Here is a 15,652-nt window from a genome sequence, read left to right as displayed (position 1 = left end):
CAATCACAGCTTGTACAGTTGGCAAAGGATGAGAGCTGTGATTGAGCCGTCCATGTGTGTTGATTCTAGAGATTACTCAGATGATTGATCATACGAATGGACCACCTTCTCAAGAAAACTGATATCTGTTTGTAAGATGAGGTGGATGACATGATGTCTTATATTTATCACTTATCTGCAACTCTGATTCCTCTTGAATCACATTTATTGTCTACCTTGTTGGTTTTCTCAGTTTTCCTTTTGTATAACACTCAAGTTGGAAGTTCTCTGTATGTTTGTTTGTAAAATCCATTATTTCCATTTCGCTCAAATGTGCATATATTGCCATAACTGCCAGTCATGTAAGTCTGTATTTTCATTGATATTGTTGTGCCTATGTGTCCCTTCAGTTACCCATACAGTGAAGACAGCAGTCAGGGGAAGGAGTACATGAACACCAGATGTCCCGCCTGGTGTGACCGAATCCTCATGTCTTCTTCTGCCAGAGACCTGGTTTTAAAGGTGAGCAACATTCAAATCCCTCTGTTTTGTTTAGAATTGTTGTGTTAAAATGTAAAAGAATCTTCCTTAGTGCACATTGTTTCAGTTGGATTGGGCTCCATCTTCTTGATCAGGGGTGCCCAAGTTCGGTCCTCGAGATCTCTTAGTTGTCTCCCTGCTCCAACACACCTGAATCCAATGAAAGGCTCATTAAAGCCTGCTAACGAGTCTTTCATTGGATTCAGGTGTGTTGGAACAGGGAGACAACTAAGAGTGTCAGGAAGGTAGATCTCGAGGACCGAACTTGGGCACCCCTGTTCTTGATGAAGCCTAAGCTCTGCTTCCATCATTACTGTGACCCCCCACAGATCCTCATTCTGCTTTAAATCCACCGAAGCAATGCCAACTCAGTCTGCCACAGCTCTAGACATCTCCTGTGCTGCATGCAGTATGTTCACTTGGAAGTCAGTAATGTGTTTGGTCGATGACCTCAAAAGACACCATGCAGACCTTGAAACTATATTCCAAAATTTGATCACACTGTTTGACTTTTCTTCTTTAAGTTTGGCAAAAATATTCATTCAAACTGTTTTTCTCAACTCATGATGTCACCGAAATAAGTTTTCCAGTCAACCAGAAAGACTACATTTTCTTAGAAAGTTGTTTTTCAATGAACAGAAATTTATTTTAGTTTATGTTCACAATGTTCACAATGAAACTTGTTTATAAAAGATTAAATAATCATTTGCTTAAGAACTCAATTTTATATAAATATCAATATGGTTTTCGGGAAAAATCATTCAACTTGATCGAATTATTGGACAGAATTCATTTAGCTTTGGAAAATAATGAGTTTGGTATTGGTGTGTTTTTAGATCTTTCAGAAGCATTTGATACAGTAAATCATGAAATTTTGCTTTCACAGTTAAACAAATATGGATTTAAGGCAACTGTACACACATGGCTTAGTAATTATTTATCTGAAAAAAAAACTGTATATTTCTCTAAGCCTGGACTCGGATATCAATTGTGTAGAGTGTGGAGTACCTCAGGGATCAATTCTGGGACTGTTATTGTTCATAATATATATTAATGATTTTGCATCTGTTTCTATTACTACATTCCGTTTGTTGTTTGCCGATGATACTACTCTTTTTTATTTCCAGCAAAGATATTGATAGTTTGGTTAGTACTTTAAATGATGATCTTTGTAATTATTCAACCTGGTTCAAAGCCAATAGATTGTCATTAAATATAAAAAAGTCTAATTTTATGTTATTTGCTGGCAATAAAAAATGTAATCATGGTGTAATGAAAATTTGCATTGATAATGAAATAATATCTAGGGTCTCATCTATAGGTTTTTTGGGTGTGTGGATAGATGAGAAACTGTCTTGGAGAGAACATATTGATCATGTTTGTAAAAAAAAAAAAAACAAGTCAATAGGAATCATATGCAAAATAAGATGTTAAATACATCACAAATGGCTTTTAACATTATATTATAGTTTAGTTTATCCATATTTAAGTTATTGTAATATTGTATGGGGAAGTACCTTTGCAACTTATATAAGCAAAATATTTCTTCTACAGAAAAAATTTGCTTGAATAGCTACTCCTTCGAAACCTTGTGCTACAAGTGCACCTCTGTTTTTTAAATTGCAGCTCTTAAATATTTTCCATATAAATATTTTCTTGACTTGTACATTTGTTTTCAGAGCTCTGTATGATATTAAGTGGCCTTCCTTCATTAAATATTATTTTATGTATAACCATCAAATTCAGAATTATCCGACCAGGCAGGCTGCACATTTGCATTTACCTTTGCATAGAGCGACTCGTTATCAGCATCACATCAGATATCATGGCGTTAAATCTTGGAATGATAATGTACATCTAGTGAATCCATCTATCATCTTATATACATATAAAAGTGGATTAAAAGCGAAGATCCTGCAGGAGTATTTACAATGATTTGTTTTAATCTGGAAAAAATGGTGTAATTCTGTTGTATTCTGTTATGTTTGCTTTGTTTGGGAGTGGATTCTTTATAAGCCTTTTTGCTTCCACCACTCCCTTGCACATTACTTATATAGTATTTTTTTCTCTCTCCCTCTCTCTTCTGTTGTTTTATGTATACACATTATTTTGTATGAGTTATTTTGTGCTAAATAAACAAATTAAAAAAAAAATCAATGTCAGATTTTCAGTGATTCAAAGTTTTACACACACCAAATTGAACATTTTGAAGGTTTCAGACTTACCTGTCAACTCTACCGATATCGTCGGGAGTCTCCCAATTTGTAGAGTTTCTCCCGACCACCCAGTTCATACTTAAAATCTTCCGATATCAAAGTTAATGAGTGAGCACCGCTGACAGATGAACAGCGGAAAGTGTCAAGACCCTCTGCAGAGCCGCTGAGTCTGTAAAACAGAGATATTCGTCTAGCTAGTTAATTGTGACTTTAACAACTGAAACAAAAATAAAATAAATGGCATATTGTGTGGAAAAAGCAGTGGTGGCAGGTGGGCGGACATCACTGTTATCTCCATTCGGTCCCTCGCAGCCCTGACATGGACTGAGTGGACAGCTAAAAGCGTGCGCGCTGCAGAGGACAGCAGCAGCTTTCCAGGTAGAGGTCTTCTGTGCATGATCATCCCTCATTCAAATGCTTCAAGAGAGCAAAGTTTCTCCACAAGATTGTAACAGAAATCAGAACAGATTTAACCAGTGACACTGTGTGTGCTCCTCTTAGCTGCACCTGTACTCGACTGTCCCAGTCCATTTTATTTATTTAACAGTGAATATAGATTTGTCTATCTGACTCTTTTACTTCTTATAGAAGTGTTTTTCTTTTCTTATTGCTCCAAATAAATTTGATTTTGATTTTACATACTGTGCAATAAATAAATTAATTAATTAGGATTTGATAACTAATTAGGATTAATTAATTATTAATAGGAAAGAAAGAAAAAATGCACAGTGCTTTACAGGGCTCAAGGGTGGGTTGCACATTCATGATAAGTTTATGGCAAAAAATATCTCCCTCTGATATTTCCCAGAATTGACAGGTATGTTTCAGAATCATATCAGTTCCATAAACTGATGGAATTGCTTTTCAAAGTAGTACTAATTAGGGGTTAATTGTGGACCTAGGGTTGTAATTAAAGCCACATCTGTAGAACCAGTGCCTTCTTACATTAAATAGCAGTGGGGGAAAAAATTAAAACCATTAACTTATTAATTAGCCCAATCTATTTTAGTGTGACTCCAATCTTTGCAGCTTTCTCATCATTGTGGACAATGGACTAGGGTTTTTGAGCTGCAACACTTCTGTTATTGCATTGTGTCATGTTTTGTCCTGTGAGTATGGCCAGAGCAGATGGTCACCAACTGAGTTTAGTCTGTTTGTGGTTTCTTCCTATAACCAAAATAAATGCCTGGGGGAGTTTTTGCTTACCAGTGTCCCCATTGTACAGTGTATCTAGAAAGTATTCACTGTGCTTTGCTTTTTACACATTTTGTTATGTTACAGCCTTATTCCAAAATGTACATTCACGTCTCCCTCAAAATTCTACTCACAACACCCCATAATGACAACATGGAAAAAGTTTTTTTTTTTTTTTTTTTGCAAATTTATTTAAAAAACTAATCAAACACATGTATACAAGTATGCGCACCCTTTGCTCAGTACTTTGTTGTTGCACCTTTAACAGCAATTACAGCCTCAGGTCTTCTTGAATATGATGTCACAAACTTGGGGCACTTATCTTTGGGCAGTTTTGCTCATTCCTCTTTGCAGCACCTCTCAAGCTCCACCAGGATGAATGGGGAGCGTCGGTGCACATCCATTTTCAGATCTCTCCAGACATGTTCAAACGTATTCAGGTCTGGGCTCAGGCTGGGTCACTCAAGGACATTTATAGAGTCGTCCTGAAGCTACTCCTTTGATATCTTGACTGTGTGTTTAGGGTCATTGTCCTGCTGAAAGATGAACCATCACCCCAGTCTGAGGTCAAGAGCGCTCTGGAGCAGGTTTTCATCCAGGATGTCTCTGTACATTGCTGCATTCATCTTTCCCTCAATCCTGACTAGTCTCCCAGTTCCTGCTGCTGAAAAACATCCCCACAGCATGATGCTGCCACCACCATGCTTCACTGTAGGGATGGTGCCTGTTTCCTCTAAACATGATAACTGGCATTCACGTCAAAGAGTTCAACCTTTGCCAAAATGCACCTGAAGGACTCTCAGACCAAGAGAAACAATATTCTCTGGTCTGATGTGGAAAACTCTAATTGGGCTGCCATGTGCCTTTTACTAAGGAGTGGCTTCCGTCTGGCCACTCTACCATACACGCCTGATTGGTGGATTGCTGTGGAGATGGTTGTCCTTCTGGAAGGTTCTCCTCTCTCCACAGAGGAATGCTGGAGCTCTGACAGAGTCACCATCGGGTTCTTGGTCACCTTCGTGACTAAGGCCCTTCTCCCCCGATAGCTCAGTTTAGACGGGCAGCCTGCTCTAAGAATAGCCCTGGTGGAGCCGAACTTCTTCCATTTACAGATGATGGAGGCCACTGTGCTCATTTGGACCTTCAAAGCAACTGAAATGTTTCTGTACTCTTTCCCAGATTTGTGCCTTGAGACAGTCTAGTCTTGGAGGTCTGCAGACACCTCCTTTGACTTCCAGCCTGATTTGTGCTCTGACATGCACTGTCAGCTGTGGGACCTTGCCTTTCCAAATCATGTCCAATCAACTGAATTTACCCCAGGTGGACTCCAGTTAACTCGCAGGCATAGGTGTCTTTCCGTGGCCACCTATGCCTGCGAGACCTGGGTACTGCGCAAGTTGGATGAACAACACATCACAGCCTTCAAAAACAAGTGCTACCGAAGGATCTTGAGGGTCCCATGGACTCAACACTGTGCAAATGACAGTATAAGAGAGGAGCTTGGTGGGTCAAATGATTGGCTACTGCAGTATGTGAGGAAGCAGAAATTGTCTTATTTCAGCCACATAAAGCAGCAGGATGGCATGAAGAAAAGAGTGTTAGAGGCCTACATTCCTGGAAAGAGAAGAAGAGGAAGACCAAAATGCCAGTGGGAGAAGACTATATGCTTGTCAGGGCCCTGCACAAAACCACAGAAAGATCCAGAATAATCACAGGGACTTTTTTAAAGCAACTGGAATTTCTATATCAGAACAGGTCTCTATATTTACCAGCCACATTTCTTCCATTTTAAATCACAGAACACTGTATTTGATGGTTCTTCACCTGCTATGATTGTCGAGTCTCAGTATGATGGAAACAGTGTTTAGTCTGTTCATGTATGTGAAGGAGATGGAGCAGCGTACGGCAGCATTCCACAGCGGGAGCTGCCGAAGACCGTCTGCCTTTCTTTTGTCCACCACAAAGGACATATTCCTTCCTGAGCTTCCTTCTGATGGACTGAAACATCACTCTATTTTACGGCCATTGAAGAGTAATTACTGCAATACAGTAAGGTGAATGTAAAGCATTTTAACATGATGAAACTGAGTTTACATCATGTTGAACATATCAGTTAGTTATTGCAATCAGAGCTGTGTAAACAATAAAATGTTTCATCTAAACACAGCTGGGGCCTTGTTTGCTTTAGCAGTAGCTAATTGCTTGTAATGCAGGAACACAGGTAGAGTTAAACAGTGTGCTCACAGATTGGCTGATGATTCACTGAGCACACACTCTGTGCCTTCCAGCATTACAGATTGTTGAGACATGGGACCGTAAACAGCCCGGCGTGTGGCGTCATCTATCATGGCACGGTCGGTTAACTCGCCATCATGTTATTTTCTGCTTGCCGAGCCCTAACACGCCAAAGGTTGCCCGCTGGCTGTGCCGCGCAACGCCAGCTCCGGGAGTGCCTGTAATGAATGTTTAGCCGAGCGAGCGCTCCTTCTCCGCCGGCAGGGCCCGGGTAATTTGTTTATCTGTCTAAAGATTATGCAGCCCGAAAATCCACAATTTTATGCTGCCTTTGTAAATTATCAAGTGTGTGTTTGATGAATGTATCTTAGGCTTTGGGAGGCAGCGGCTCGGAGCCGGCTGCCAGACAAATAGAGAGGTGCCAGTGCGTGGCCTGCTAGAAAGGTAGAGAAGGTGGCGGTGATGAAGGCACGCCAGCACACCGGAGCTGACCCTGCTCCACCGGCGGATTGGTTTGAAGTTAATTTGGATTTCGCTTTATGGTTCATTCTCAAGCTCTCTGTCTCTTTCGTCTGAAGCACCAGTGAAGCTCACCGAGTCACAAACAGGAGCACACACTCGGATGTGTGTGTGCGCACGTGCATGCACGCATGGGGGTTGGGTGGCTGTTTAAAAAGTCTTTAGTTCGACCAAACGAGTGTGATTTATGCTTCAGTCTGCAGATTCATGTCTGGGTGGTAACGGCTTCTTTGTCTTCACAAAGTGATATGAAAACCTGATTTCCTCACACCGCCACGTAGATTACAGCGTATGTTTTGAAGCAGCGAACATGCACACTGTAAATTAGTCCTGCTTTCCGTTTCTGCTGGGTGCACAGGTTTCAAAGTGAGAACACAGTGCCCAGTTCTTAAATGTGCATTCGCTTTAACACATACTTGTGTTCACCATAAATCACCTGCTGTTACTCTGTGCTGATTTTAACAACTCAACATTGAGTTTTTTCAAACCGTCGAGTTTCAACGTGACTCTACACTCCAGTATTACTGAATAAATGTGGGTTTAGATGTTTTTCCTTCATGAGTGTGTCAGTAAAAGATCACACTTCAATTTTTTTAAATGTTTGTTTTCAAAGTACATTAATAAGATCAAAAGTTACAGAGAATGTTGTGTCTTATTAAAAATAATAGCATTTTATGTAAGTATCAAACCTTTGAAGATGAATAAAAACATTTTGTGTGTTTACAGTCCAATACATGATTCCACAAATGTAACAAACAGGATAAAATTGATGAGTAATGATTGATGACCATGGCATACTTGTAAAAACAAGGGAACATTATCCCTCCCCCCATCTGTCTCTCTCTCTCTCTCTCTCTCTCTCTCTCTCTCTCTCTCTCTCTCACTCTCTCACACACACACACAATAATATATTACAGTTAAACAAGATTTATTTTGATTACTTGTGAGTGTGGAGACCTCTTTATCATGAATTATTTGACATTTCATTGTTTTTGCAGCATATTTGCTTTAGTTTTGTTCATGTCTAAGATTTTTGGCATATTGTACTTTTTTGCTCTGTTGATGACGTTGCTTTATTTACTGTATTATGCTTGAGAGTTAGCCATATTTTCTTGAAATGAACATCACATACCAGTGTATTACACAGGGGTTATACAGCTGTAACTGATGTCCATTGCAATGTTCTCAACTGTGCCAGACACTGTACTACACAACACAAACAAAACCACAACTTTCTAGCAGATGAGGAAAAACAATAGCCAATTTGACTGCAACAATCACAAGTGTGTTACTGGCTTCTGAATCAGTTTTGGTTTGGATGATTTTTGGAACAATTTTAATGTTAAATCTATACACTGACAAAAGTCAGTTTTGTTTGAATGGAGAAAAATGAATGAACAGATTCTTTTCATTGCAACTACGCTCTTTTTCTTATGGTATTTTTACCAGCAGTACGTGCACTGGTAAAAATTTTAAAATTTGCTGTCAAAAATGTTTCAACTTTTACCACCTGCTGCAACAACGAGGACAACGAGGTTGTTTTGTTTTTACCAAGAAGAAAAGATGGGCAGAGAGACTTAGACTGTTTAAGTGTAGAGAGTCACCTGGTTTTAACCCAGAAACATAAATAATTTGTGTGATATTACAGAAGAAGAGTTAAGCTATGACCTCACAAAAAGTTGAAATTTAAGCAACCATCATAGGCAGAGCTTCCTGTTTTAATAGAACACTGCAAAATGCACAAACTCTTATCTTTCAGTGGGTGAAGATGACCTCCCTCAGCCTCCTGGAACTGGTGTGAAAGTCTGAAATTTAAAGTGATTTCACACTGTATATGAACAAAACAATGGATCAGTTTGATCTGGACTGAGACCACCTCATTTGGTAATTTTGGTCCTTTGATCTGGACCATAGTCCAAGGCAGCTTTTGGTTTGGTTCAAACTGAAGGTCTGGACCAAACACGTTATCGTATATTCGTGCTCTAATTGTGTTTAATGAAGCTAGTAAGTTGAATTTTGATTCCTGGATGTGTCATAAAACATGTCATGATTTGACTGTGGGTGCACAGACTTTGCTGTGTGGGTGAAAGGAATGTTTGGTTTAACAGTTACTCAGTTACTCAGACTTAAAAAATAATACATTGTTCAGTGTTTACTGTCACTATTTCAGTACTCTGGCAAAATAATTTCCTTCAGGATAAATAAAGTTGATCTTATTCTTATTCTTATTTGTTGTCAAGCTTTGATTTTGTGTCTCTGCAGCCTGAAAATGAAGACAAGTCTGTAGTGTACGATAACATTGGGCCAAATGTCTGTATGGGGGACCACAAGGTAACAACATTTCTCTTTCTTTGTGTCATTATGTTGTGATTCAAACATGATTGCAGACACTGAAAAAGGATTTACTAGTTATAATAAATTGAACTGTAATACATTGAATGATTTTTTTTCCACTGTATTATTTTGATGTAAAATGTTTTTCTGTGTGTTTTTCTTGAATATAAAATGACCCATATTCCATTTAGGAAAAATAAAATATTTACTGCTGCAATAATTGCTCGCCACTGATGCCTAAATATCAAATCAAAGCAGTGTAATATGAATATAAAAACAGGATTAAGAATTGTGTTTTCTGCCAGTGCACATACAAACTTTTTTTTTGTACTTTTTTTAAACCTTACCTTTCTAGATCACAGTCAAGTCAAAGCGTTCTCTATGAAATCAGTGTTCACCTGCACAACATACAGTGCATCCAGAAAGTATTCACAGCGCTTCACTTGTTCCACATTTTGTTATGTTACAGCCTTATTCCAAAATGGATGTAATTCATTTTTTACCTCAAAATTCTACACACAATACCCTATAATGACAATATGCAAAAAGTTTGGGTTGTTTGGTTTGGGTTGTTGGTTGTTTTTTGCAAATTTATTAAAAAAAAAACTAATACATCACATGTACAGGTACGTAAGAATTCACAGCCTTAACCTTGAAGATCAAAAGTGAGCTCAGGTGCATCCTATTTTCACTGATCATCCTTGAGATGTTTCGACAGCTTAATTGTAGTCCACCTGGGATAAAATCAGTTGATTGGACATGACTTGGAAAGACACACACCTGTCTACACATAAGGTCCCACAGCTGACAGTCAGAGCACAAACCAAGCATGAAGTCAAATTAATTCTTTGTAGACCTCTGAGACAGGATTGTCTCAAGGCACAATTCTGGGGAAGGGTACAGAAACATTTCTGCTACTTTGAAGGTCCCAATGACCAGAGAGGCTTCCATCATCCATAAATGGAGAAGCTCGGATCCACCAGGACTTTTCCTAGAGCTGGATGCCTGTCTAAACTGAGAAATTGGGTGAGAAGGGCCTTAATCAGGGAGGTGACCAAGAACCCAATGATCATGCTGTCAGAGCTCCAGCATTCCTCTGTAGAGAGGGGCGAACCTTCCAGAAGGACACCCATCTCTGCAGCAGTTCATCAGGTATGTATGGCAGAGTGGCCAGACGGAAGCCACTCTTAGGTGGGCTGTCACTCTTTGGCAGCCCACCTGGAGTTTGCCAAAAGGATGGACTCTCAGACCAGGAGAAACAAAATTCTCTTGTCTGATGAGACAAAGATTGAATTCTTTGGTGTGCATGCCAGGTATCATATTCGGAGGAAACCAAGTACCATCCCTACAGTGAAGCATGGTGGTGGCAGCATCATGCTGTGGGGATGTTTTTCAGCAGCAGGAACTGGGAGACTAGTCAGGATTGAGGGAAAGATGAATGCAGCAATGTACAGAGATATCCTGGATGAAAACCTGCTCCAGAGCGCTCTTGACCTCAGACTGGGGTGACGGTTCATCTTTCAGCAGGACAATGACCCTAAGCACACAGCCAAGATATCAAAGGAGTGGCTACAGGACAACTCTGTGAATGTCCTTGAGTGACCCAACCAGAGCCCAGACCTGAATCTGATTGAACTCTGATTGAATCTCTGGAGAGATCTGAAAATGTCTGTGCACCGACACTCGCCATCCAGCCTGATGGAACTTGAGAGGTGCTGCCAAGAGGAATGGGCAAAACTGCCCAAAGATAAGTGCACCAAGCTTGTGGCATCATATTTAAAAAGACTTGAGGCAGTAATTGCTGCCAAAGGTGCATCAAGAAAGTGTTGAGCAAAGGGTGTGAATACTTATGCACGTTAAAAAAAAAAACTTTTTTCATGTTGTCATTATGGGGTTTGTGAGTAGAATTTTGAGGGGGGAAAATGAGTTTACTCCTTTTTGGAATAAGGCTGTAACATAACAAAATGTGGAAAATGTGAAGTGCTGTGAATAATTTCAAGATGCACTTTATTTATGTTGAAGAAAGCCACTGCAGTGTCAGTTTATAGTTTATGAAGAAAAGTTTAAAAAAAATTCTTAAATTTGCCCAGCGTCAATAATGTCCTGATCAACCCCAGAGGCCATCGTGTCTGTCTGTCAGATTCGCTCACACACAAATGATCCCAGCATCAAGTTGGTGCTTCTCAGATTAGAAAGTAAACTCTCAAACAGTGTCATTTAACATTTGAGCATTGTACACTATGGCCAGAATATCAGGAAAATCAGCACCAGTGCACTCATTAAATGTGTCCTTTTCAGTAATAAGACGAAGGACAGTCATCAGCGTCCATACATCAGCAAAGTTTTGTCAGTTATACGTGGACCTGCTTCAGATGCTGTACCATCAGAAAAAACTTTTTCAAGAAGTTTGTTAAAAATTACAAGTTGCCACTCTTTTATTATTATTATTAGTAGTAGTAGTCGTAGTATCCTTAATTGGAATAAGTGGGGGCAGCACGGTGGATTAGCGATTAACACTGTTGCTTCACAGCAAGAAGGTTGTGTGATCTTTTCCCGTGTCCTTTCCATGCGGGGCTTGAATGTTCTCCTCGTGTTCACGTGGGTTCCCTCTGGGTGCGCCGGCTTCCTCCCACCTCTAAAGACTTGCAGGTTAGGTGGATTGGTGACTCTAAATTGACTGTAGTTGTATGTGGCTCTGTGACAGACTGGTGTCCTGTCCAGGGTGTGACCTGCCTCTCACCCTATGACTGCTGGGATAGGCTCCACCCCCCCGATTAATTAATTAATTAATTAATTCATAGTAAATTCGTTCAGGAGCAAAACGTTTCCCCTGATAGGTGACAAAGATATAAAAATGTATATCTTTAAGCACTACTGTATTACTAGTACTAGTATTCTTATTAATAGAAGTAGTATTGCACAGGCATGCTGCTCTGAGCACACCTGATCCTGTCAGATATCAGAAGAAAAGCGGAGTTGATCCTGATTAGTGGTTGACTGGACGACCGCTTCAGAACATGAGCAGCTGTGTGTGTATCTCCGTGTAGAACTGTCACCCGGCGTAAATCTTGTACAAAATCTCAAAGTGAATCTGTTGTGGTGACCCAAAGGAAAAAGAAAAAAAAAAAAAAAACAGGGCTGTGGATTATTATCATTTAAGTTTCATGGCACTGCAACTTTATCTTAATCTGACATAACATTTGATGATATCTGTTGCCGGGTAGATTCAGCCTTTATGCCAAGTTTGATGAAAATCACTTCCTTGGTAAAATGCTGTAACTCAGTGTTTATTTGTACATACATTATGTAGAATAATGTTTTGTGGGTCCAGCCCTTATTGTGGATCCACCACAAAATTTTACCATAACTATCAGAGGCCACGTTCAACTTTACCAATAATCTTTGAGTTATCCTGTTAACAAAGCTATGAGTGAGATGGGACATGTCCTTGTCCTGGGAGGTAGAAAGTCATATCGTGGGGTGAGAGGAGTGTGGTGTGCCACAAAATGGGACAAAATGATTTTGCCCTCTCGCTCAGTATAATCAACAGCTTTATTGCAAACATTTCAGTGTGTGGCATTAAAATGTCAGAATTTTTGCTTAGATCTCATGACGAAGCAGGAAAAAGTGGGAAAGAGGTCAGAGCAGGGGGTTGTTTTTTTTTTGTTGTTTTAAGGTGACAGTATTGAATGTGTTTTAACACCTTGCGTTGAGGCTCTGCGGTGTCAGACACAAGGTCTTAGAGACGCCTTAAGTCAGCCCTTTCATCATTAGTGTCACACAAACGGCGTTGTGTGTGAGGCAGCGCCGAGCTGAGCGGGCCGCACACCACTGCTAAAATCACAGCTTGGCCGCCTCACGGTGAGTTTAACCTGCGTGTCAGAGGGCCCTCGGGGAGCGTTTTTCCCGAATACGTCCAGCTGAAGCGTGTTTTTTGTGACCTGATGCTGAATGTTTTGTCTCTGTCCCCCTGCCAGCCTGTCTTCCTGTCCTTCCGAATAACAGCGGGGGCAGGTAAACCTATGCAAATAAGCACAAGTGTTGTGTGGTGCAGTGATGTCGTGGTAAATATTCATTTTTTTCTTTCTTACAATTCTTCCCATTGTTGCTCTTACTTGCTTTGATTTACTTTTGGTGGTCTGACTTGTACATTTTTAATCACTTTATGTTAGAGCTGCAACACTTATTGTTAAAATTGAATATTCTTTGCAGTGAATTGCAAAATCACATGAAACATTCTGGTTTGTTTAAAGAATGTGCATGAAGTAATTAGATGTGTTTATGTTCGTGTGTGTGAGGAGAGAACGCTGCCGTCAGGCTGAAATAAGTCAGCTGTGCTTTTTCACAGCAGCTGAAGGAATATTTCAAATGTGTAAAAAATATCCATAGAAACGTTTCAGAACAAACCTGCAGCGTAAATCCCTGTTTCCACTGTCTACGAGTGTTCCAAAGGCCATATTTGTAGAAAATGCTCTCAAATATGGCTGTGCAGCTAACTGCTGAGATAATTAGCAGGGCAAACAAAATGACATAGTCCAAGCAGTTTAAATGTTGTTACACACATGTGCAGCTCTTTTTTTCCTAAACAAGCCTTGTGGTGAAAACAAAGCACTTGATGCCTTGAGGTTCATAAAACTGGTGAAGGTGATTCACTTCAGGTGATCACCTTCACCAGTTTGTTCACTTCAGCCTCATTTTGTCCAAACCAATCACACTTCAAATGTTTCTGTTCTGACACGCTCACTTCCAAAATAAATTTCCATGCTATTATTAAAAAATGAAGCAGGTTGTTACTTCACGTAGATGTGGACATCCTGATGAGCACAGAGATAATTTTGGCCGATATCCATCAGATCTCAAAAGCTAAGCAGTGGCAGGACCTGGTTAGTACTTGGATGGGAGACCTCTTGGAACACCAGTGGCTGTGGGTGTTTCTCCAGGTTACCCTAGAGTTGCATCAGGAAGGGCATCCGGTGTAAAACTTGTGCCAAATACCAATGTGAATCTGGCTGTATCCGCTGTGGCGACTCAGAACAAAACAAGAGCAGCCAAATGGACGACAACAACAACATGCTTAGACAGACCGTCGAGGATAAATGGGTGTAATATTGTATGATAAGCATTTATTATTTATTATTTGTGAAGTTTTCTGAGTGAGTTTAACAGAGGAGATTAGAAAGAGTGCAGAAAGTTGCCCCCCGTGTTGTCCTGATTTGAGTACAAGCTCACTTGGACTCACACAGATTGTGCTAGGTTACCACAGCCTGTCCTCAGTTGAGTGCAGGTTGGACTGGGCTGTTTGGGAGTTTGACCGAATTCCACAAAGAAATGTCTTTTTCTGACTTTGCCAAGCTGTGCACAGTACGACCCCATTAAGACATCCATCAGCTGAAAAACGTGACAGTTCCTGGCATGAAGCAAATGTCTCCGTACAATACTGTCATAGTTTTTCAGGCATTTTCAGATGTACCTTAGAAACTAGAGCTGCATGAAGTGTTTTTAAATTTCTAAGACATGTTGATGATGATTGAATTTGACTGAAACCAACATGAGTCGTTCAGGAGCAAAAACATTTCCCTCATGTTCTCCACAGGAAAATGTTGCCATAGTGGGGAGAAGATATTTCTTGAAGCACCTCTGTGAGAACACGGCAGAAAACCGGGACAACAACAACACACACACACACACACACATTTTCAGCAGTGCTGACCAGTTGCAGTTGTCCTGACACCTCATCCATATTGAAGACCCCCGTTGTTTTCTCTCCATAAAACACTTGTTGAGATGTGGTCTCACACCCAAGGGCCCGGCTCCAGTCAAGACGCACATCACTGACCTCACCGTTGCCATTGCAACCCCATTACTCAGCATAAAACAAGGACAGAGGGACGTCTCTTTTCATGCCACAAAACTCTAATTGAAATCAGTCCTACTACATCATTTTAGACACCCTACTTGCCATTTTTAGGTATGCCATTGTGTATAGATGCGACTTTCCATACAGTATGTAAGATTTTTAAAGAAAAACAAAAGTGCAATGCAGAAAAGTTTATCTATATTGTTCAGTTTATTTGTACATTGGACAGTATAATGTTGTTTTAGTGATGTTTTTTTCTCTGACCAATCTTTGTGGTCCTTTTTGTGGAATAGATAAATCATATATATATATATATATATATATATATATATATATATATATATATATATATATATATATATATATATATATATATATTATAATATGAGTTGTGTGCATAACGCACTGCCATACCTGCCACATCATTTGAGTTTCATTTTATATATTGTACTTTTTAAAGATATAATTTATAATTCCTACCAAAATGTTTATGCTGGTGTGTTTGGAGGCATAGTGACAGTTGCGCTGTGTGATTCGCAGGAGTCGGTAAAACTGTTGGGTCTGCGAGAGCTGTTGCCTATCCAAGAATGTTTTAAGCAGTGCCATAAACCATGCAAGTGTATTGTTTCATATATAGCACACTCACCTTATTTCATTATTACTCTTACTCTAACTTATTTCTGCATAATAATGTGTTTCTGAATGTGATATTTTAGATATGCTTGGGTATTCTTAAAATGTAAACAGGTTTTTGTTTTATTTTTGTTACTGTGTATGG

The 15,652-nt window shown here is 39.8% G+C and overlaps 1 protein-coding gene across 1 annotated transcript; it reads left to right on the top strand.

The window, feature by feature from the left end:
* Nucleotides 1-375: 375 nt before the first annotated feature.
* Nucleotides 376-14,812, top strand: LOC117522989 (inositol polyphosphate-5-phosphatase A-like). The gene is made up of 4 exons (XM_034184407.1): nt 376-501; nt 8,946-9,014; nt 12,995-13,031; nt 14,611-14,812. The coding sequence occupies exons 1-4, from the start codon at nt 376-378 to the stop codon at nt 14,658-14,660; spliced, it is 282 nt and encodes a 93-aa protein (XP_034040298.1). The 3' UTR covers nt 14,661-14,812.
* The last annotated feature ends 840 nt before the right edge of the window (nt 14,813-15,652 follow it).

Source organism: Thalassophryne amazonica, chromosome 13 (assembly GCF_902500255.1).
Source record: "Thalassophryne amazonica chromosome 13, fThaAma1.1, whole genome shotgun sequence".
Lineage (NCBI taxonomy): Eukaryota > Metazoa > Chordata > Actinopteri > Batrachoidiformes > Batrachoididae > Thalassophryne > Thalassophryne amazonica.
This window is presented reverse-complemented; position numbering and strand designations above follow the sequence as displayed.

What these genes read in the sequence shown, in the direction of transcription:
- LOC117522989 (XM_034184407.1), top strand. Translation starts at nt 376, where the DNA reads ATGTGTCCCTTCAGTTACCCATACAGTGAAGACAGCAGTCAGGGGAAG. An exon ending in CCAGAGACCTGGTTTTAAAG is followed by an intron (nt 502 to 8,945) that starts GTGAGCAACATT and finishes GTGTCTCTGCAG; the next exon opens with CCTGAAAATGAAGACAAGTC. An exon ending in TCTGTATGGGGGACCACAAG is followed by an intron (nt 9,015 to 12,994) that starts GTAACAACATTT and finishes TCCCCCTGCCAG; the next exon opens with CCTGTCTTCCTGTCCTTCCG.